The sequence below is a fragment of the Hibiscus syriacus genome, unplaced genomic scaffold (assembly GCF_006381635.1).
Source record: "Hibiscus syriacus cultivar Baekdansim isolate YM2019G1 unplaced genomic scaffold, ASM638163v2 tig00110879_pilon, whole genome shotgun sequence".
In the NCBI taxonomy this organism is placed as follows: Eukaryota; Viridiplantae; Streptophyta; class Magnoliopsida; order Malvales; family Malvaceae; genus Hibiscus; species Hibiscus syriacus.
In genome coordinates, this window is record NW_024062895.1 from 134,504 (window position 1) to 155,744 (window position 21,241).

At 33.5% G+C, this 21,241-nt stretch overlaps 2 protein-coding genes across 2 annotated transcripts; both read left to right on the forward strand.

Moving 5' to 3' along the window:
- The first annotated feature begins 1,990 nt into the window (after positions 1-1,990).
- LOC120144077 lies at positions 1,991-6,713 on the forward strand. The gene is made up of 4 exons (XM_039158231.1): positions 1,991-2,219; positions 3,464-5,494; positions 5,553-6,065; positions 6,166-6,713. Exons 2-3 carry the CDS (start codon positions 4,056-4,058, stop codon positions 5,620-5,622), a joined length of 1,509 nt encoding a protein of 502 aa, XP_039014162.1. The 5' UTR covers positions 1,991-2,219; positions 3,464-4,055; the 3' UTR covers positions 5,623-6,065; positions 6,166-6,713.
- A 5,130-nt stretch (positions 6,714-11,843) lies between these two features.
- On the forward strand, positions 11,844-12,326 carry LOC120144042 (serine/threonine-protein kinase BSK5-like). Its single transcript, XM_039158204.1, has 2 exons — positions 11,844-11,995; positions 12,100-12,326. The coding sequence occupies exons 1-2, from the start codon at positions 11,914-11,916 to the stop codon at positions 12,324-12,326; spliced, it is 309 nt and encodes a 102-aa protein (XP_039014135.1). The 5' UTR covers positions 11,844-11,913.
- Positions 12,327-21,241: the final 8,915 nt, after the last annotated feature.

A 21,241-nucleotide genomic window follows, 5' to 3' on the forward strand; every position in this document is an offset into this window, starting at 1 on the left:
TAATGTTTCATAGAATTCGTTTCCATTATCATATCTTAGAGACTTAGATCACTATCATATTAGATTGAATCAAATATGAAAAGGGTTGGTTCAAGTGATAAGCAGTTCGATATCGTTTAAGTAAGTCTCGATTTCAGGGCTTTGTGTATGTAAAAAATCTCCGTTGAGACACTCACCCACAAAAACCAGATATGCGACACGGGTCGATCCGGATTAATCAAGACGAAACCATAGAACCAGGAGAGTAACCAAAAATATATATAAATAAAAGAATTTAATTTTTGAATCAAGTCCAGATGGATAAAAAATTCTATCCGACTGAGACGATCCTAACTGAATTGCACCGTAAAGTAAATTATGCGTTGTATTTTTTTATGTTAGTGCTAAAGTTGTTCATGGTATAGTGAGTTTGCATCCATTACTTTGATGTATAATATCATTTCCATAGCAATTGTAGTGTCCGTATGCATGCAACATTAGATAATGATGTCAAAACTCTCACTTAGCTCAACATATCTAATTTCATATGGTCTAACCTTAATAATTTCTTACATTTGTTAAAAGAGGTAATGATAGCAGAATCCAAAGAGTCAAGAGGTGAATGAGATAAGTATTATAAAAGGGAGCAAAAGACAAAAACAAAAACTATGATGTCAATTGATCCTTTTTGATATTGCTGTGTAGGAGCTGATTCTGAAATTAAAGCTTCTAATCATTAGCAAATATAACTAATAATTACCCATCAACATTAAATCTGCAGCTCCCCCGCCTTTTTTTTTTTATTGATCTCACGTTTTAAAAAATAAATTCGAAAAAGTTATGAAGGGATTTTAACAAAAAAAAATGGAAAACAGTAAATTAGGAATGTTTTATTGTTCTCATTTTTATGTTATGAGGAAGTTTGGTTAATAAAATGTAACTTTAATTTTGAAAACAGAATTATTAGATTGTAAGATTATAGTTTGATAAAACGTAATTTATATAATATATTTATGATGTTATTTTTTTTAAAAAAAATTAAAGATAAAATATTGATAAGAGTATTAAAGGAATCAATAAATTTGTGGGAATAAAGAATTCATAAAGAGTTATAATTGAATGAGCAAATTTTTTGAAAGAGTTGAATTGTATATGTTATTAAATCGACAATACATATAAAACACAACAAAAATAATGATATCGTTAAAAAATCTCTTTAAACCTATTTAAGGAAAAAGAACGCCTTCACATACAACTAATAACATGGAGCCACCGAACTCATCACTACACCGCGCAAACTTTCACACCAACAAAAAGCTAAGAACACTATGGGATAAAGAGAAATTAAAGTTACAGAAATATTTTAAAGTGGTTGAGTAGTTTGTAGTTAAAATTTAATCAAAGTAGACATAAAACGAAGGATGAATTAAAATAATAAAGAAATTAATATTAAATTATAAAAAAATTAAATTATTTAATTAAAAGACACTAATATTTTAATTTAAAATTTTTTAATATTTAAATTTTATAAATCTGAACTTAAGTTAAACTTAAAATTTTAAAAAATAATTTACTCAAATAATTTAAAATAAAAATATTTTTTAAAATTAAATTGAATTTTATGTTGTAAAAATGAAAAGAGGTTACAATGGTGAAGCCGGAAGAATCTATGGTCACCAAAAACTCGATCCGGCCGTTCATCAATCAATAATGGATCCAATTACACCGGTTAGATCCAATCAAAGAGTAGACGCACCACTTTCATTAATCAGCTTTTTAGTGTGGGGACCATCCGAACATAAACTTCCCCGTCTAGCATCTTTCTGATCCGATGTGACCACTTCATTTACCATCTTCTCTTAAATCTTCCCTTCTCAACCGTCCGATCGGAAACTCTTTTTTCTTTAACATTAAACAATCCCAACAAACTATCTCAGTTCCTTTTCTCCCCCTAGTTTGACCGTCTTTTTCTCTGAGCCATTAAAAGCCCAAGTAAATAATAAAACACTCTTCGGCTGCGACGTTGAGCTTTGGATTTTTTTAAGTAAAATTTTTGTTTCGGAAAAGGTAAAGTTTTTTTTACGAGGAGATTCATCATTGTTTTGGGCTCTGATCTTCTTTGGTTTAGCGCTTTTTTACACTGACCAATGCCCGGCAGAAACATGGCGTTTCTTCTCAGAGGCGTTCGCGTTTGCCGTTACTGACGGTGGTTTCGTTCTGCGTTTCAAGTACTCAGACCGGTATGTTTTGGTTGGTTCCCGGGAAAATTTTATAATGCTGTGTGTTGAAGTTAACAAACACATTTCTTTCCTTTCCTTTTTTTTTTGGTTTAAAAGAATAATTATTATAAGCATTAGACACTGTTTGGAACTTGGATTCCTAAAAGAGAAAAAAGATGAAATGAAGTGAATCTTTTATTCGAGTTAACTATTGTTTTTCTTTGGGGGGGGACAAATTGCGTCTAATTAATTTGGTGAAATAAACGAGATTTTTAGCTCATTGAAGTTTGAAAAAAAATTATTGCGTCTGTTGTTTTTAAACTGAGGTCGATCTGGTCGTTTCCATTAAATTTAAGCTGATCGGTGTAACTATTCGTTTGTATCTTATTTGAATAATTACTCTCTATCTCTTTATGTTTATTTTCGTCCTTATGAACCACTCACTCCCGATTCTTTTCAAACCACACATCATGATCATCTGGTTTCAATTTCAAATTTGTCTTCACCCCCTTGTGTCGGTGTGTAAGCCTTGAACTGGATAAACTTTGAATTTCGTTCACTCTCGATAATATTTTGGAACCTTTTAGCGGAAATTGTTCACTGTATATCTATTTTGCAGTAAATTTGTTAGTTTTTAAGTGATTCGCGTTCTGTTAATTGTGTTTTTTTAATATTTAGTCTGGAAAATATTGAAAAAGGAAAAAAGTGCATTGATTTAATTGTTTATATAGGAATCATGCCAATTTATGGTTGTTTTATGGGGTACTCGGAAAAAATTTGTTGGAACCCTTGTGCTTACTGAGGAGATATTGCTTGTGAAATAAGTTTTATGACTGAACTGGTTGGTTGCAGTTTTTTAGGTTAGGCATTTGCAGCTCTACTTTCTATTAGTGTATGAATACTTTTAATGTTTTAGGATGGTATATGTTTATGTTAGAACTATACTGTAAAAGAGATTAAGCTTTGAGTTTTGATCTTTTTTTAACTATGTTTAGCTATTAAAGGGTAAAACTAGCTGAAAATACTTGATACAATAAAGATTGCTGCTTGTGGGTTATAATGAAAGCCCACAACTTCATCAATGTTAAGAGAATCATTGCTCGTCGCTTTAGGATTTTATGCACTCTTGGTTGCTCTAGTTACTGAACCTTCCTCTTTCATTTGATTTGAGGGCCTTATGGCACTATGCATTGATAGACTGGTTTTTGTTTTCAGTTTGATCTGGTTTTACAATTTTGTTATATAATGTTTGTTCTTATCTCCAGAGTGGCATGAATGAATGTGAATCAAGTCAAAACTGTGCTGCTGAAAAGGATATGGAGAACCTATACAATCTATGGAAGGCCATTTAGAGCTCAAACGGAATTCAAGAGGTTAATCCTTTGGAACAACTGTGAAGACCATGTTGCCCCAACAAAGCCAGATGGAAAATATGCAAGGCAGGTTTAAACCTGAAAGGTCTAATTTGTCATATGCTGATCTTCATCAAGAAAATACGAAAGGTGGAAAAGAGTTTTTATCTAAATCTTCATGGAAGAATAAGAAACAACATCCTGATATCAAGACAAAGGAGGAAGAAGAGCTTGTGAAGTACATGTCACATTTACCAAGTTATCTGGAGAGAGGAGCAAAAATCCCCAAGAAAAGGTTTTAAATGTTGGGGTCCTTGAGTGGGGGCGTCTTGAAAAATGGCAGGGTAGCTATGAACAGATCTCACATAGTAGTATTTCTTCACTTTCCAGCAGCAACACATCTTCATCGTTATCAGCAGACGAATCACCAGCACATTCGAGCACAGGTCACAGTTTCTCTCCCACTCGTCAACTGTTACAGCACCCCGTACCGCAACCTCATCTGATGTCCGTCCCCATAGAAGGCCATTTGCCTTCTGTCAAACCTTTTAGGGAAAACATTGGAAAGTTTCAAGATCTCAAGACTCCCAGGAGAAGCACCTTAACTGTTCTAGAAAAATTCATCAGAGAAGATAAATCCTTTTGCAAAAATAATCCACAAATCAAGCTGGAACAGTTCAAGAGAAGAGAAATGCTCCCAAAGATTGATTCAGAAAGTGGAACTGTGCCAAGTGGGGTAAAAGAAAATGCAGCATCATGTGAGAAGGTGAAAATGAAGAACCAACGTGGTGAAATTATGAAAAAAGCTGAGATGTTTCAAGAAGTTGTTCCAAAAGGGGCTTACCAAGACGTCACTGGAAAAAGAAACACAGTTGTCCTGCTTTTGCGAACAGATTTACCCGAAACAAATCATTCAGGAGCAGCAAACCTTTCTGATTCAACAACTAAGTCGAGTAAAAAAGAAACAGAACCTAAGCAGCAGAGGACCTTCACAGAAACATTTAAAGAGGCTCACCATGCAGAGCTTAGTTCAGATTTCTATCATTCAGGCCCAGTGCCCGGTGAACTTGATGGCATCAAACATTTACAGATTAAAACCATGGGCTTGTTAGATGCAAATAGTAATGGCTTTAGATCAGAGAGATTTCAATTTGTACTTCCTGCGGCAAAGGTAGAAATTAGTTCTTCCAGAAAGAGAACCCTAGAGGAGAAAAAGTTAAATGCAACAAACGTAGCTTCTGCTGCAAATGAGGCTTGCAAAGGACTAGACCCAAAAGTACACAAGGTTGCATCTGAAAAAAATCGAAGCACTTCTCCTTTCGGTCGTCTTAGCTTCAGTATTGGTAAAACGGGCAAAAGTTCCAGCCTCAAAGAGGATTCTTCTATACCTCAGATGAGTTCGACATGTAGTTCTGCCAAAACCAAGCCAGAGAATCTTCTTGCTTCTAATGTTGACACTTCTTGCGGTGATACACTCAATGCTAAAAGCAGAGCCAGGTCCAGCCCTTTGAGAAGATTATTAGATCCACTTCTGAAACCAAAGGCAGTTAACTGCCGCAGTTTTACCAATCAACTACAGGAGTCAATTATAAGAGAAGGTGCCTGTAAGTCATCAGAACGGAGAAGACATTCATCTGTGACTGTGCACTCAGTGAAAGCAAAATCAAATACAATCAGTCATTGCACAATCAATGTAACTGATTCAGCACCGAACAAAAAGAATGGTTCTTCAGTAGCTCAAGCTCTTCTCAGAGTTCAAGTTAAGAATGGGTTGCCTCTGTTAACATTTGCTGTTGATAATGAGAGTAATATACTTGCAGCCACAGTAAAGCTGTTAAGTTCGTCGGGTAAGGGTGGTTATGAATGCATTTACACATTCTTTTCCGTTCAAGAAGTCAGGAAAAAGAATGGTATGTGGATAAATCAAGGAGGAAAAGGCAAAGGTCAGGATTATGCCCCTAAAGTTATTGCCCAGATGAAAGTTTCTGGTTCCGACTTTTCTCATTTGCCCAGACCAAACCATGTGGATCAATTTAGCACTAGAGAATTTGTTCTTCTTACCTTGGATGTAGGACAGCAGACAAATTCAGAAGCATCTGATTTCCAGCCAAATGATGAGCAGGCAGCTATCGTTGTCGAGATCCCAAAAAGGAACGGCAGAAATTCAATCAGAGATGGGTATTTGATTGATAAGCGTCACAGCATGTCTGATGCAGAATTGAAAGCATGTTTGCCGGAGGTAAAACTTGAAATCAATTCTAGGAAAAAGGGTTCTTTTGTGGGTGTTCAAGACATTGGTGCTACAGTCATACTTCCAAGTGGCGTGCATAGCTTGCCAAATAAAGGTGAACCTTCTTCACTGATCCAACGATGGAAATTAGGTGGAGCATGTGATTGTGGTGGTTGGGATTTGGGTTGCAAACTGAGGATTCTGTCCAATAAGAGCCAGTGCAACCTGAGACCTAGTTCATTGAAAGGTTCTTCAACTTCTAATCAATTTGAACTTTTCTTTCAGGTATTATTCTGGATCTTTGCTAATCAATCTAGAATGTCCACCATATTATAATAGAAAATGTCAAGTGATTTCTTTTTTTTGCTTTAATTATAACAAACAGGGTGGAGCACAAGACAAGAAACCATTCTTCAGCTTGGTTCCTTTCAGTGATGGTATCTATACAGTCAAGTTCAATTCATCGCTTTCTCTTATGCAAGCATTTTCAATTTGTATTGCTGTTTGGGATAGCGGAAATCACTGTGAGCTTTCAGAATGAGTTCCCTCGTATTAAGAAAGAACATTGAGGGGAAACCATGATAAATGACAGAACAAGAGAACCTAATCCAATCGAAGCAGAGGCCCCTGCAAGGTATGTCTCATATCCTCCCGTTTCTCCTGTCGGAAGGGTCTAGAAGAATCTCGCACAACGAACGATGTTGTAATTAAGTGTAAAGGTATAATTAGATATATCATATACATTTATGTTTGTTGGTTAGGCAATGGTCAGTGAGATAGCTATCAATCACCAATGAAAAATAAGTAGTGAACAAGGCTTGTTTGTGAAAGCCAGGGACAGGTTCCCCTCAGAGCTTCGGGTCGTATTTTGATTCCCTTTCGACAAAAGAAGCAAATGTCTGATGGTAGTATGAACAAATTGAAATCAGTGTAAGTGTGTATATAATCAAGGAATTCTGATATTGCTATCTGTTTTGCTCCCAAGTTATTTGAATATACAAGTGCTTAGATGGAGAGATTACACAGCAGAAGCCATTTATATAGGACCAGATAGTCAATAACCAAAGATGACAGCTTCAACTGGCATCCAGAGAATTAAAGCAAGAAAGCACAAACTAAGCTACCTTAATGACTAGAGATTTGTTATCTCTCAAGTTCATAAATTCGAGTACCATATGCAGAGTTATGAGTTTTGGATATCAAAAGGTTGAGAATATTTGAATAGATATTATATTATATTCACTTTAAATTTATTAAAAAAAATTAAAGCAAGAAAAAGATGGAAGATTCACTTTGAAGGCCACGTGCAGGGGCTTTTGAGTACTACACAGTGACAAGATTAGGAAACACAACATGTGATGCCTTTCATTTCGGGATTGCACCAATGATTCAATTGAATAATAGCCTTTGCCAATTGCCACCAACCCATTCCATTTCACAATTGCCTTTTTTTTCTCTTTTAAATTGGCCCAAAATAACTAAACATCTTCAAACAATTAGATACTTGAAAGTATAAAATCATCATACGGTACCAAGTTTTATTTTTATCATCCTTAGTGCTTAAAAATGTATTAGGAATGAGCAATGAAATCGAATAAATAAATAAATGAAAAACTTATTCAATTCAATTTGGTTCAGATTTTTATTTTTAAGGCTTGGTTTTGATTCAATTCTATTCAAATGTCTAACTTTACAATTCAGTCCGGTTTCTTTTTTTTTTATATGAAACTTGATTGTTTTAAAATCAAACCAAATTTAAAAAAAACAAAATAATGATCCAAATCAAATTCTTTATTATTTTATTACGAGATAAATTTAAATAAATAAAATCTTAAAATTAATAATATTATTTTTTATGAATTTGAATTTGAATTTGTTATTTGTACACACTTTAAGTTTAAAATTTGATACCTTTGGATGTTAAGTTAAAAAAATGATGAACAATTAAAAACTACAAAATCAAATTAAATTAAATCGAACAAAAAGATTAAATTTTTATGTCATTTAATTTCGATTTATTTTTTAAGAAAATACACAGTACAGATCCATTAATCTTTTATTAAAAAATCAAATCGAAAGGAATACACCCTATAGTGTATGTATGTATGTATGTAAAACATAAACTGAAACTTGGTATTTTATTTTCTCCGTATTAGAGACGTGAGTTGTTACATTACATGCCATTCTTGGTTCATTTCACCATCGAAGCTACTGTTTGTTTCCCTTTTTCTTTTGGGTAAAATCTTGGGGGTTCTGTCATGCCATGAAATCTCCTTTGTTGGCCATTTCAATGTAAAACCTTTTTCTTAAAGTAGATTTTGTTGGAGTTGCATGCACTTTCTTTCTTTTTGTTTTCTTTTCCCAACTGCTTTAGTGCAAAGTGCTACCCAAAAAGCATATAGCTAATCTGTTTGCACCAAACTTTCACAACATGTTTTTAACGCCATTGCTTTACCCAGTACCTAACAATAGGCATTAGAGAAGAGTGCCAAAACCTGAATCCGTCCATGGATTTTGAATCATTCATTTCCATTGAAACAATGTTTTTTAAAAGTAGTTGTTGGGTAGAGTGGAGTGGAGTGGAGTCTTTTAGTGGGCTATAATAAAGGGTAAACTATGAAAGCTTTGCTCTATCTCTAATGTAATTATGTAAGGAGAAAGAAGCAGAAAGAGAGAGAAATGATAAATATATAAAAAAAAGTGAGAATGAGTCAAAAAGTTGTCAATTTTCGTTCAACGTAGTGGAGTTGTATTAAACAAATCAGTTTACTTTAACGTACTACATAAACATTCCGTCACCCACGTGAATAGTTATTAATGATAAGTGATTGATTTGTTATAAATCGATAGTATTAGTGATTAATTCGTTATTTTTGAAACTTTAATGAAAAAAACGAAAATTTACTCAAACTTTAATGACTATTTATGTAGTTTACCATTGTAATAAAGAGTAAACTATACATTTATCATATATTTATTCTCGTGATTTTGTTTTTGTCGCTCAACTATTTAAAACGAGCCTTAGTCTGGTACAATTAGGGAACCACACCTTTAAATAATTAATCAGTGTCATGACATATCTTATCTCTTAAAATAAAAATATTATTAATAAAGAACGTTTTTTATAAGATGCGATCCTCAAGACATGCTTCTATCTTATAAGACTGAAAAAAATATCATTTCTAAAATTAATGTTTCATTTAAGTGAAAAATCAGTTTAAGTATTATTTTCATAAAATTACCTTATATTTCACCTAAAATGTAATTTTAAGAAAATAAATGAAATGTGAAATTACTTCTTATATTTGATGTTGCCAAATCGAACAAAATCACCACTTTCTAAAATATTACATTAAATTTTAGTGACTTACACGATATTCATCTTTGAATTTGACTCGCCTTAGCCGAGACCATTACATCATTTCCAGTTTCATTGGTTCGTGGGCTGCACGCGATTATGTAAAGACTGGGGTTAGAATAAAAATGAAAAATTTAGAAGGATATGAAAGAAGAATAACCCTCTAGTCAGATCGGAACTGAATCGAATTATTTTCAGTTTATATTATTTTGTAATTATATAATTTAATTAGGATTTTTTTAGTATGTTACTTTAGTTTAAGTCGAGAATTCAAGTAATGTTAAGTTATTCGTTCGATTTATTCCAATTTCAAATTATTTTAAAATTTAGACTGAACGGGTTTATATTATTAACTTTTATAATCAAATTAAGTTAATCTCGGATTAAAATTAACCAGTTTGTTTGGATCCTAATTTTTGTTTGGGTAAAACATGCAAAGAATACCTTTATTATAGGTCACTTTTTGTTTGTGTCTCTAAACTATAAAATGTTATAAAATAGTTATTAGGCCACTTGGTATTCAAGGTGGGTTTCACAGCAGTATGGCAATTAGCTTTGGAACACTTGGGATGGATCATTTTTCTCCCTTGAAAAAAAATATTATATATTTTACATATTTTATTTATATTTTACCTTTATTATATCCTACATTGGTGACATAGTTGACGTTGTTGTTAATGGCAGTGTTTTGAAAATCGGACCGATCAGCTGGTTCAATTAGAAATCGCTATCTAGTGTGGTTCAATCTACACTGGTTGAACCGCTACTAGTAAACCGACCGGAACCACTAAACTGTTCAAACCGAACCGACTAAAAACCGAGAAAAAACTAAAAAACCCGTCAATTTTGTTTAAAAAAAATAAATCAAACGATGTCGTTTGTTAAACGAGCCAAGCGAACTCGAGTATTACTGATCTCAACTCGAACTTGAAAACTTTAAAAGTAAGCTCAACTCGACTCAAACTTACGAGCTAAAAATTATCAAGTTCAACTCGAACTCGAAATATAATCGAGCCAAGCGAACTCGAGTATTACTGATCTCGACTCGAACTTGAAAACTTTAAAAGTAAGCTCAACTCGACTCAAACTCACGAGCTAAAAATTATCAAGTTCAACTCGAACTCGAAATATAATGTTGAAACTTGAACTCGAAAAGGCTTGAACTCAAAAAAAAAAATTAGAAGCTCGATTGAAGCCTAAAATTCGAGATTGATTGAAGTGAAAGAATTGTTCACTCAATGCTCACCAAAAGGCTCCATGGTTTTGAATGTTAAATTATCTATATTATTTATAGAAGTTAGTTGGGATGCTCTTTTATGTTTCTTAACCATGTGAGATTGTTTTGTTGTCATATTTTTACTCTTTAGACTTTTGAGATGCTCTTCTATGTTTCTTAGCCATGTGAGATTGTTTTTAAAAAAATATTAAACCAAACAATATCATTTTGTTATGATTTTTTTAGCTCCAAATTTATTTTTTAATTATAGTTATATAATTATATTTATTATTTAATATGTTTTACCTTAATTATTATGTTGTAGTTAATTTGAATCATTTTGTTTCACTTGATTTTATGGTTTTTAACTTATATATGTTATGACTTGCTTTGAATATGACTTGTGATATAAAAAATTATTTTTATTAAATATTTTGGTATTTTATTTAATTTTTTAAATAATTATGACGTCGTCCGGTTCTTCCGATCGATCGAACTGGTTCGATCGGTTGAATCAGTGAACCGGTAGTATAGCCGGTTCGCTAACTGATCCGGTTCTGAAAACCATGGTTAATGGTTTTTTTTGACAAATGTCCTGAGGATTATTTAGAATACACAATGTAATGTTTTTATAGTTAACTTGTTGGATAATGCTGACACTCCACTAACATAATCGTTTAGAACATTAATTATTCTGACTAGATAGTCACCCAAAATCCCTTTTCATCGGTCTTTAATGTGATTTTGATACTCAAATTTGATGGCTAATAGTCATATGTGATAGTTTACGTGGAAGTTGTGGTAATTATATGTTTGGTATCACTTACTCTATGGTCAAGATATTTATATTTTATATCTCGAGCAAGACCGAAAGGAAGAATAAAAAGATGTCTGTCAATCGTCATTTTCTCTTTAATTGTGATTCCCCATCCGTAGTGGAAAAAATAAATTATTCAGTATCAACGAATCAAATTTGTTTCCATCAACACACCATTATCAGTTATGACAAGAAAAGAACATGAATCATGAAAGGAGCTAAAATCAGTGCAGTGGCTTTTGTCTCAAACTAGAAACATTGTGAGAGAGGCATTTGTTAACGGAGGAAGAAAGGAAAGGTAAGAATGTTAGCGATAAAAGAAATAGAGGAGAAGAAGATTAAATTGATAATATATTTTAATTTTAAGTAATAATTTTATAAAATTAAACATAAAATTGAGAGATAAATTTATTATTATGAATTTGTTATTTTCTAAGATTATTTTGTAATTGATCACAGTTGATAGGCTAAACAAAAAGGAATTCTATAGTCTGAGGATTTATTTGCGTATTTTAACCTTTTTTTTTTACTCATCTTCTCTTACTTTCTCTCTGCCCAAACGCCCCCTCTCTTCAGTTTAGCAGCAGCAGCAGCAGTAGCAGCAGCCGCAGCAGCCGCAGCAGCCGCAGCAGCATTTGTATTTCATCCCTCAAATTCCGTTGCCAACCTCAAAGCTAGAGAAGAATAGGAAAATAACATCCGTTTCTTTGTGTCAGTTAAAATTTAAGTTTAAGTTAAGCCAATGGGAGCTCGTTGCTCCAATCTATCACTTTGCTGGGGCTCGTCAATTCTCAAGTCGAACATCAAGGACTCCTCCGATCTCGGTTAGTTTATTTCGCTAGTTTCCGTCGCTTTCTCTAGAAAAAAATACAGTTATAGTAATTTTCATACCAACTTTAGTTTCTTTTTCTTTGATTTCTTACATTAGAGAATGGGAAGGAATCGTTACCTGGATTCATCGAATACAGCTTGGACCAATTAAGAGCCGCCATTACCGGATTCAGTACGGACAACATTGTATCGGAGCATGGAGAGAAAGCTCCCAATGTCGTTTACCGAGGGAAGCTTGACAACGAGGATCGTTTGGTTGCCATTAAACGATTCAGTAGATCGGCTTGGCCAGATCCTCGACAGTTCCTTGTATATAATTTGTAGACATCATTTTTTCATTTAAAATTATTATTATTATTATTAGTATTATTATTATTAGTATTATTATTATTATTATTATTATTATTATTTATTATATTATTATATTATATATTATTATTATTTAATAAATAATTACAAAATTAGAAGCCCATTTACAAGCCCAAATACCATGGCCAACCAGAACCGACCCATACCCCAAACTGAAACCCTAAACTGATTTAGGGTTTCAGCTAGGGTTTACAAACCCTAGCCCCCAGCCGCCGTCAACATCATCAGCCGTTGGATCTGGCAAGATCCAACGGCCCAAAAAGGTTCCAGATGGGAAACCCTAGGGTTTCTAACCCTAGCAGCCAGCCGTTTCTAGATGCCTCCAGCCGCTTCCGATGAGTCCAGGTGGTCCAACAGATGCTGCCGACACTCCAGAACGTCGAGAAGCTACCCACGTTGAGCCCTATGGTGAGTCACCACCATAGCTATGGTGACTCACCGGGCCTTCATCTCTGGAACCGGTCCAACGAGAGCCTCGGTGGTGGCTATAAAAGCCACCCCACCTGCAAGAAAAAAAAAACCAGAAGGACAGAGAGCAACAGACAGCCACAGAGAGCAACGGAGAACAACAGAAAAACAGACGAAGAGAGAACAAAAAAAAAGAGAGAAATATGAACAGCAACCAACAACTAGACTAAAACAGAAACGAAGAGAAGAAGAGAAACTTACCCTTGAAGCCTCACTCATTGCCGGAAATACCGAGCATCACCGGAGTTTCATTTTTCGAAGGTAAAAAAATTAGATCTACAGGAATCTAAGGGTTTTTAGGGAAAATAAAGACCGGAATCGGTCTTAGAGCTTTTAGATCTATATTTTAGGTAAATTTGGGAATTTCCGGCCACCGGAGGCGGTGGCCGGCGGTGGAACTTGCGGCGGATCATGGTTGCCGGCCGGTGCTCAGCTCTCTCTCCGGGGAAGAGTTTGGAGAGAGCCGAGAGAGTTTTCTCTCTCACAGAAAGAAAAAAAAAGAAAGAAATGAGGAAGATGGCATATAATGGCCGGCCGATAGGGTATTTAAAGCCCTCCCCAAACGACACCGTTTTGGGGAGGATCTGTCCGTAATTAAAAAAAAGATTAATCCCGTCCGCCATCCCTTTAATTTGTAATCTTTACCTTTTAGTCACTGAATCAAATTTTTGATCCTTTTAATTCAGTCTCTACATTTTATTTATTTATATTTTAGCCATTTACCGTATTAATAATATATTTAAGATAAATATCATATTTAGTCCTTTAATTTTAATAAATAATATTTTAATCCCGAGTGTATATATTTTTAATTTATTTTAATATGATATTCGAATTTTATATAGTTTTAAATTAGTCACCAAATTAATAAATAAGGAAAATAGCATGTTTAATCCCTATAATTTTAAATAATTAATTATGAATTAGGTATTTAATTTTATTAGATTATAATTTAGTCCCTAAATTTAATATTTTCATTTACAAGCTTTATTATTTTTTTATTTTTTTATACCATGTTTTAATTGTATTTTAAACATTATTTAATCATATGTTACATTTATATATTTATGTTCATATATCATTACTATTATTATATTATTTTTATTAATTATGTCAATATATAGTCTTATAAATATATAATATTTATTTATTTATTCTATTTTTCTATTTGTAAATTTAATTTTATAAATTACTTTTAAGAAAATAATCATATTTTGATATTTATTTATTTTAATATCAAAGAAAAAAGTTGTCTTAAGGTACCTAGAAGCTCTTTTCTGATATTTTGAATAAATAAATATCTTACTATATTAAAATAAAAGGTTTTTGATATTTATTTTTAAATATTAAAGAAAAGAGCTGTCTTAAAACACCTAGAAGCCATTTTCTGATATTTCTAAATAAGTAAATATTATTTATGTATATTAATATATTTCTTAAAATTATTTGAAATAATAGAATTATGAATTAAATATATTTGATTTTTTTTTCTAATAATAGAGACAATTTATAGTTAATAAAGTACCAATTTTGGGCGTTGTAGGGGTGCTAATCCTTTCCTAAACGTAACCGACCACGAATCCCTTTTATTATTAAAAAGAACGAATTTTTGGTTATAAAACGCAGATCAGTTCATCTTTTAAATAATGTTTTCTTAAAAACTTTTTTTTAAAAGATAATTTTTAGGTATTCGACCTACCTGACCCAAAGGCCGATGGCGACTCCCAAATATTTTCAAAACCATTTATTCACATCAATTTCCCGCCAAAATTATAATATTTCGTGCCCGGACGAAAACCGGTTACGACAGCTTGGCGACTCCGCTGGGGAACGGTCAAACTTTTAAAAATCAATTATAAATTGTCTCTATTAATTAAAAATTAAAAGTTCATATATTTAATTTTTAATTCTTTCTTTTCAAATTTTTTTTTTATATAATATTATATGTTTTATTTTATTTGCAAGTATTTTATTTCAGTATTTATTTTTCTGTCAAAGGTTTGAACATTTCTCCTCACACACAACACTTGCATTGCATTACATAAAGCTCTATAATTGAGTTGTCCCTTTTAAGTGGGAGTGAAAGCGACGTCTTCGTGAGAATTTATTCTCCGTGTCAAGACCTAGCAAGTAACTTTCGGGGTTCATATGCTCTATGTCTTCGTAAGAATTTATTCTTCGTGTCAGGCATAGAGAAATGTAACCCCTCGAATTGAACTCGATCCACTTTAGTCTGTGATGGACTAGGATTGAGGGTTAGCAACCCAAGGGGGCACTAACAAGGACAATTCGAGTACCTTTACTCCTAGAACTGAAAATCTGCATATAATAAACCCTAGAAACTCTCCCAATCTGAAACATGCCGAAATTTTGTCATTAGGTATACACTAAGGAGAAATAAGCTTTAGCTTTTAATTTTTTAATTTATTATTTTCTGAATAAATGCCTGCAAACTAGAAATCATGCGATTAGGTTAATTTTTCCAAACAAAGCATGGAACTAGAAAGCATGAGGTTAGGATTTATTATATACCATGATAAATAAATTTTTATTTCAATTTAGTTGGTATTAACCATTTTATTTTTTTCTTCTTATTTCCCATGTATGATATTTTTGCTCTAATTTGTTTAAATTATTTTCTTTTGTTTGCATTGCATGATCATGACCAAAAGGTGTTAACTGAAAAGACTGTTCATCAAATTAGAAAGAAATCATAAATGGACAAAAAGTTTTATGATCGAACAAAATATGACACGGCCAAGAAAAGACATCCTGAGGGAACTCTGAAGATAGAGAAGAGTTATACACCCAAAGATTGTATGCCCATTAAAGATCAAAAGGAGATACGAGAAATAAGAGAGCAGATGTCCAAGATGATGGAAAGAATATCTGTTTTGACCAAAAGAGAAGAGATTCCTGCACAGAAAGAGAGAAAGCTTAATAAAGATAATCCTGCAATTTCAGATATGCAAGGGAATTCTGATCCTAACCAACTTGAGAAATTACAGACAGTCATCATTCGTATTCACAAATCGTCTGGAAATACTAAAGAAATGGTGACCACTGTAAAAGCTCTCAGAGATGAGAAGAAATCATGTGATCAGAAATCATCGAAGTTTAGTATGCTCCCGATATCTAAAACTCAGGTTCAATCCAAGACAAAAGGCGGTTCTCATATTGATGCTATACCTATATCATATAAAGAGTTATATGAAAAGCTACTTGAAGCACGAGAAGTGGATCCATATTATATAAACCGTTCCCACCTCCGTATCCAAATTGGTATGACATCAACGTTCACTGTGAATATCATGCCGGAGCTCAAGGACATACCATCGAGAATTGTCTTGCCTTCAAACGTCAAGTCCAAAGTCTTTTGGATCATGGAACCTTACAATTTATGGTAAATGATCGACCTAGTTTGGTAACCAAGGGTCTTGCTAGATTAATACCAAAAGTCTCCAAAGGTAAGAATATCAGTAGGGGCGCCCAGAGAGAAGAAGATTTGCTGAGGTTTGAAGCTCAAATACGTCATTTGAAGATTGAAAACGATAAATTGAGCACCAAAATGGAAACCATACGTGAAGACTTCCAGAAGGTCAGTCAAGTCTTTCAAAATGCTGGCCTAGGAAGTACCCCAGAAGAATGGATAACAGGGGTCACCAAGCTGAAAAAGAGCTACAACATATATGAAGATCTTGTTCAAAAACTTTTTGAACACAAATGTTCTCTTACAAAGGAAAATGATCAACTCCAAGAATTGACATAGGAGATGAAAGAACCCCAGAATGTCATGGAAGAAGCTGCAGTCCAGACAAGCAATATGGCCCATAAGTTGATAAACTAATTTGGTTTTAGAGAAGAAAATGGGAAAGTTATTCCCTATATGTAAAGTTTTGTTGAAGTTAGGATTAAAAGTTGTCCCCTACATGTAAAAGTTTTGTTCGATGTACTGAAGCTTTTGTGTTCAATGAAATCTGTTCTAAAATGATCACTCTTGAGTAACACCTTTTCATACATACATTTACATTCTTATTTTTACTTTTTACATCTTTGCATTTCCATTTTTGCATTCATACTTTTATGTTTGCCTTTGAATTGCACAGTTTGCATTTTTATTTTTGGAATTTATGCATTTTCGCATTTACATTACATTTTTTTATTTACTGTTATATACATTAAATATAAAAACATGTTAATAATTAATGAAAGGTTTTGTAACAGTAAAACCAAGGTCATTCATTCATATTACTTTACTGTCATCATGAAAACAATGGAGCAATCTTATAAGGGACTACAAGATCAGTGGCCAGAACAATTGACAGGGTTACCTCCGGATATAAGGAAAGAAACATCAAATTCAGTACCAGATGGATCAAATCAAATTATCCAGTATGTGACATCTGATAAAGAAGATATAATTGATAAAGAGCAACCATGCTGTCAGATTAAAGAGTCGAAAATGATAAAACCCTCTGGGGCATCCCAATTGAATCCAAAGAATAGCCTTGTTCATTATTCGCAATATGAGGAAAGATTCAAAAAGATGGATGAAGCAATCAAAAATATGAAATGTGTTGATACTTCCCACAAAGAATTAGAAGCAAGAGAGCGCTTGGTTCCAGATTTGATTATTCCCCATGAGTTCAAAATGCCTGATTTTGAGAAATATGATGGCACCAGTTGTCCCTTAATCCATTTGAGAATGTTTTGTAGAAAAATGGAAGGATATTTGAGTTCTGATGATCTATTAATTCACTCTTTCCATGATAGTCTTTTTGGCCCAACAGTAGTCTGGTACAATCAGTTGACCCAAGAACAGATCAAGAGATGGGTAGATCTAGCTGATGCATTTTTGAGACAATATCGATATGTTAAAGGCTTAGCTCCAACACGTATGGATCTTCGAAGAGTAAAGAAGAAAACCAATGAAAGATTTCAAGAATATGCCCTAAGATGGAGAGGAGTGGCAGCACAAGTTCAACCTCCCATGTTAGAAGAAGAGATATCACGTATGTTTCGTAATTCCCTTCCCGCTCCTTTCTGCGAGTTGATGCAGGCAAATCCGACAAAGGAATTCAAGAATCTTGTGACAAATGGAGATTTAATTGAGAATGTAATCAGTGAAGAAAACTCAAAAGTCACATCCAAGAGCCTGAGGAATCAAAAAGCAAAAGCTGATCATGTGAATGAATGCTGCATCCAGAGTCCTAGTAATTACAAAAGAAAAAGAGCAAGTAACTATTCGGATCGATCAAAGAAAGTCAAGCGATCAAGAAAAACTTTGGAAGTATTCCAAATGTCCATTTCAGATTTGTATCCTCATTTGGTTAAAGGTCAATACATCACACCAAGACCAACTAAAATGACATCAAACCCTTCTGCTCATAGCTATGATCAAGATAGTGTTTGTAATTTCCACTTGGGGGTAAAGGGGCATTCTACAGGCGATTGTAGGCCACTGTTGAAAGAAATTGAGATGCTTATTGACAAAGGGGTTTTGACACAAGAAATGATCAATGAAATGGGGGGCAAATGAAGAAAAGAACCCTGATCCTATTACATACCATTATAGGAGTAATGAGGCATAATAAAATAAATAAGTGGAAGTATAGTACCTTTCTATTTTCAGTATCTTGTTTGAACTTGTTTTTTGTTTCTTTCTCCGCTTTTTGTGCAATAAATAAATGTGTGTTGCTTATTAAGGTTATGAGCAAGGAATCAAATTTTAATCTTGTGATTATTGAGTATCAAGTAGATTAAATGTTCTTTTAATTTATCAAGAGTTATAGATCTATTGGCAAGTGGTAAAATTATATCTTCAATATCCCATCCAATGCCAATTACTCAAACCAAATCCTGACACTACAAAGATTCTGAAGAAATGTCTCCACCTGTTTTTACACCTACTCCAGATGTTTACCTTTTCGGATATAGTTGATTGATGATACTACATTCCACCATATACATGACTTCAAAAGTCACACATTTGTCTTTTCGAACACAAAACCATCATAAACCAAAAGACCTCAAAAGAACCAAACTTTCAAATATCTGTGAATCTTACTGCAAGAAGAGATGAGATGAGGCATCATGGACCAACTCATTGATGATAATTTCGAGTGTTTAGGGCATACTCAAAGAAGAAGGGGAAAGTGATTGATTGAAATAAATATATCATGCATTAATTACATTTTTCATGTAAATAAAGTTAATCTTGAATATTCATCCCTCTGTGGATACCTCTTTTTACAAAGGTTTCTGTGTATGAGATGATGAACGGCATTGTTTCATTTATCCTTTAATATATATATATATATATATCCTTTGTTGTCCCCACTTGAGCCTGAATGATTTTTCTTCTGATTCAGCCCTAACCAAGGATCGCCCTCTACATTGGGGGGCAAGGTAAAGGATATTGGCTCACAAGAATAAAGATTGTCAATAAAGTTTTATTACGAAGACAAGTTTCCATGAAGTCATGAAAGTTTTGAACTACAAAGTATGTCAAATACAGAGTGCTTGAAGATCAATCCAATCAAGAATAATGGAAAACCTCCAAAATGCAAAAGGAAAAGGAGGTGCTCAAAGCAATTGAAGTATTATACTCATCCAGCAAAGAAAGAATAAAAAAAAAGGGGAAAATTGAATCAAGATGAGTGATTTATTGAGCCTCAAGTTACAAGATTGATCAAGTACAAACAAGAAGAGCAAGAAATGCTGAAGATATGAGAAATTGGAAATGAATCCAAAATTTGGCAGTCTAGAGGGATCCAAATGATGGAAAAATTCCCAACAAAGCAGATCCAAGTTAAGCAAGGCAAGATTGATGGCATCAGAATGAATTGATCCTTGGTTTGATTACCCTTAAACACTTATTTGGGCCTTTTTATCCCTTTCTTTCGTAACCATAAGCCGTGGCCTACGTTACGTACCTGAAAAGTCCATTTTAATCATACATGGATTTCTAAGTAAAAGAGAATATCTTCAGAATTCATTCCGCCTCTCAAGATTTATTTTTATTTGCAAAAATTGGTTTTTAAAATCTTTAATGCATGATATGAAAAATGATAAAAGGAGGGTTCAAGATATAAATTTTTAAATAACATCTTAGAACCAAAGGAGGATTCGAGTTGAAAACCTGAAAAGGCGGCTCGAATATGAATGATGCAATAAACGACATAAGAGATGATCTTAAGCTCTTAAATGAAGCACCACACATCCCAAAGACGTTTCTGAGATGCTGGAATCAAGAAGTATCTCTACAAGATGGGCATAACAACCATTTCATCAAGTTAGTTGAAGCCCGAAGCGACATACTAAACCACTTGGAAGAACCTACTTTACCAGAATCCACCTACACCTTAAATCAGTCAATAGTTTTGACACTTGCCATAGGACTATGATTTTTGAATGATTTAAAAGTGTAGTTAATTTATTTGATATTTATTAAACTCATTATTTATGATCTGATTCTATTGTGAACCTAAGAAGGGCAATACTTTGTAAAAGTCTTTCATTCTTCAATAAAAAAAAAAACATTTTCAAACAGGACATTCTCAAATGAGGAAGGTCCTTGAAGCAATTGTTGCTTATTTTACCTCTATAATAGAAAAAAAATGAACGAGGCCAGAATAATGAAGCACTTCACATTTTTGAAGGCAAGTGGTCCAAGAAGCCAGAAAGTCTGGATAATTGAACTTGTGACACTCCCCTATGACTCATCAAGAAAGATTATCTCATGCTGAGGAGGATAAGCATCACCAGATAGATTATTTTCCTCAGCCATCAATCCATGTTCTCTAGAAGATTACATCACAGAGATATAAGTCCCAGTAAGATGTATTATGGGAATGAACAAGTCATTACCTGCACTCTGGTTATACTGTGATGCTGGCTCAAGTCTTGATACATCATTGCTGCTTTTTCCATGCTGATCATTTGCCAGGATATATCCATTAGGTCCTTCAGAAAATTGCTGAACTTGAAATTGAGAATTTATGGCACAGAATAAAACATTGGAACAAATTCTACATTTGTATGCCATACAAGATTCCAAAAGTTGAGATAACCAGTTTTACCATCAACTATACCTTTTCATGGTTAGGGAAGAGTGGGATATGGCAGTGTATATTTTGGAGCAGCAGAAGAGACAGTCACTATGGCAGTCATTGCAAGAAAATGCACCAGCAAAAATCTTCTATTTCATCCTGATGATGTTTATTTCTTCCAGTAAGGTTGTTACACTGGATGTCACTGACAACAAGGTCTAATTCGACAAATATACTCATCAATTGCTCCAACCGATCATCATTCAGTTCTTGCACATCTGTTTTCAAAAATATGCCAAGACAGTAGAAGACATCCTCTGCATCACTGATCCCAGAAGAAAAGAGACAGGA

What these genes read in the sequence shown, in the direction of transcription:
- LOC120144077 (XM_039158231.1), top strand. Translation starts at nt 4,056, where the DNA reads ATGTCCGTCCCCATAGAAGGCCATTTGCCTTCTGTCAAACCTTTTAGG. An exon ending in CAAGGAGGAAAAGGCAAAGG is followed by an intron (nt 5,495 to 5,552) that starts TCAGGATTATGC and finishes TCCGACTTTTCT; the next exon opens with CATTTGCCCAGACCAAACCA.
- LOC120144042 (XM_039158204.1), top strand. Translation starts at nt 11,914, where the DNA reads ATGGGAGCTCGTTGCTCCAATCTATCACTTTGCTGGGGCTCGTCAATT. An exon ending in CAAGGACTCCTCCGATCTCG is followed by an intron (nt 11,996 to 12,099) that starts GTTAGTTTATTT and finishes TTCTTACATTAG; the next exon opens with AGAATGGGAAGGAATCGTTA.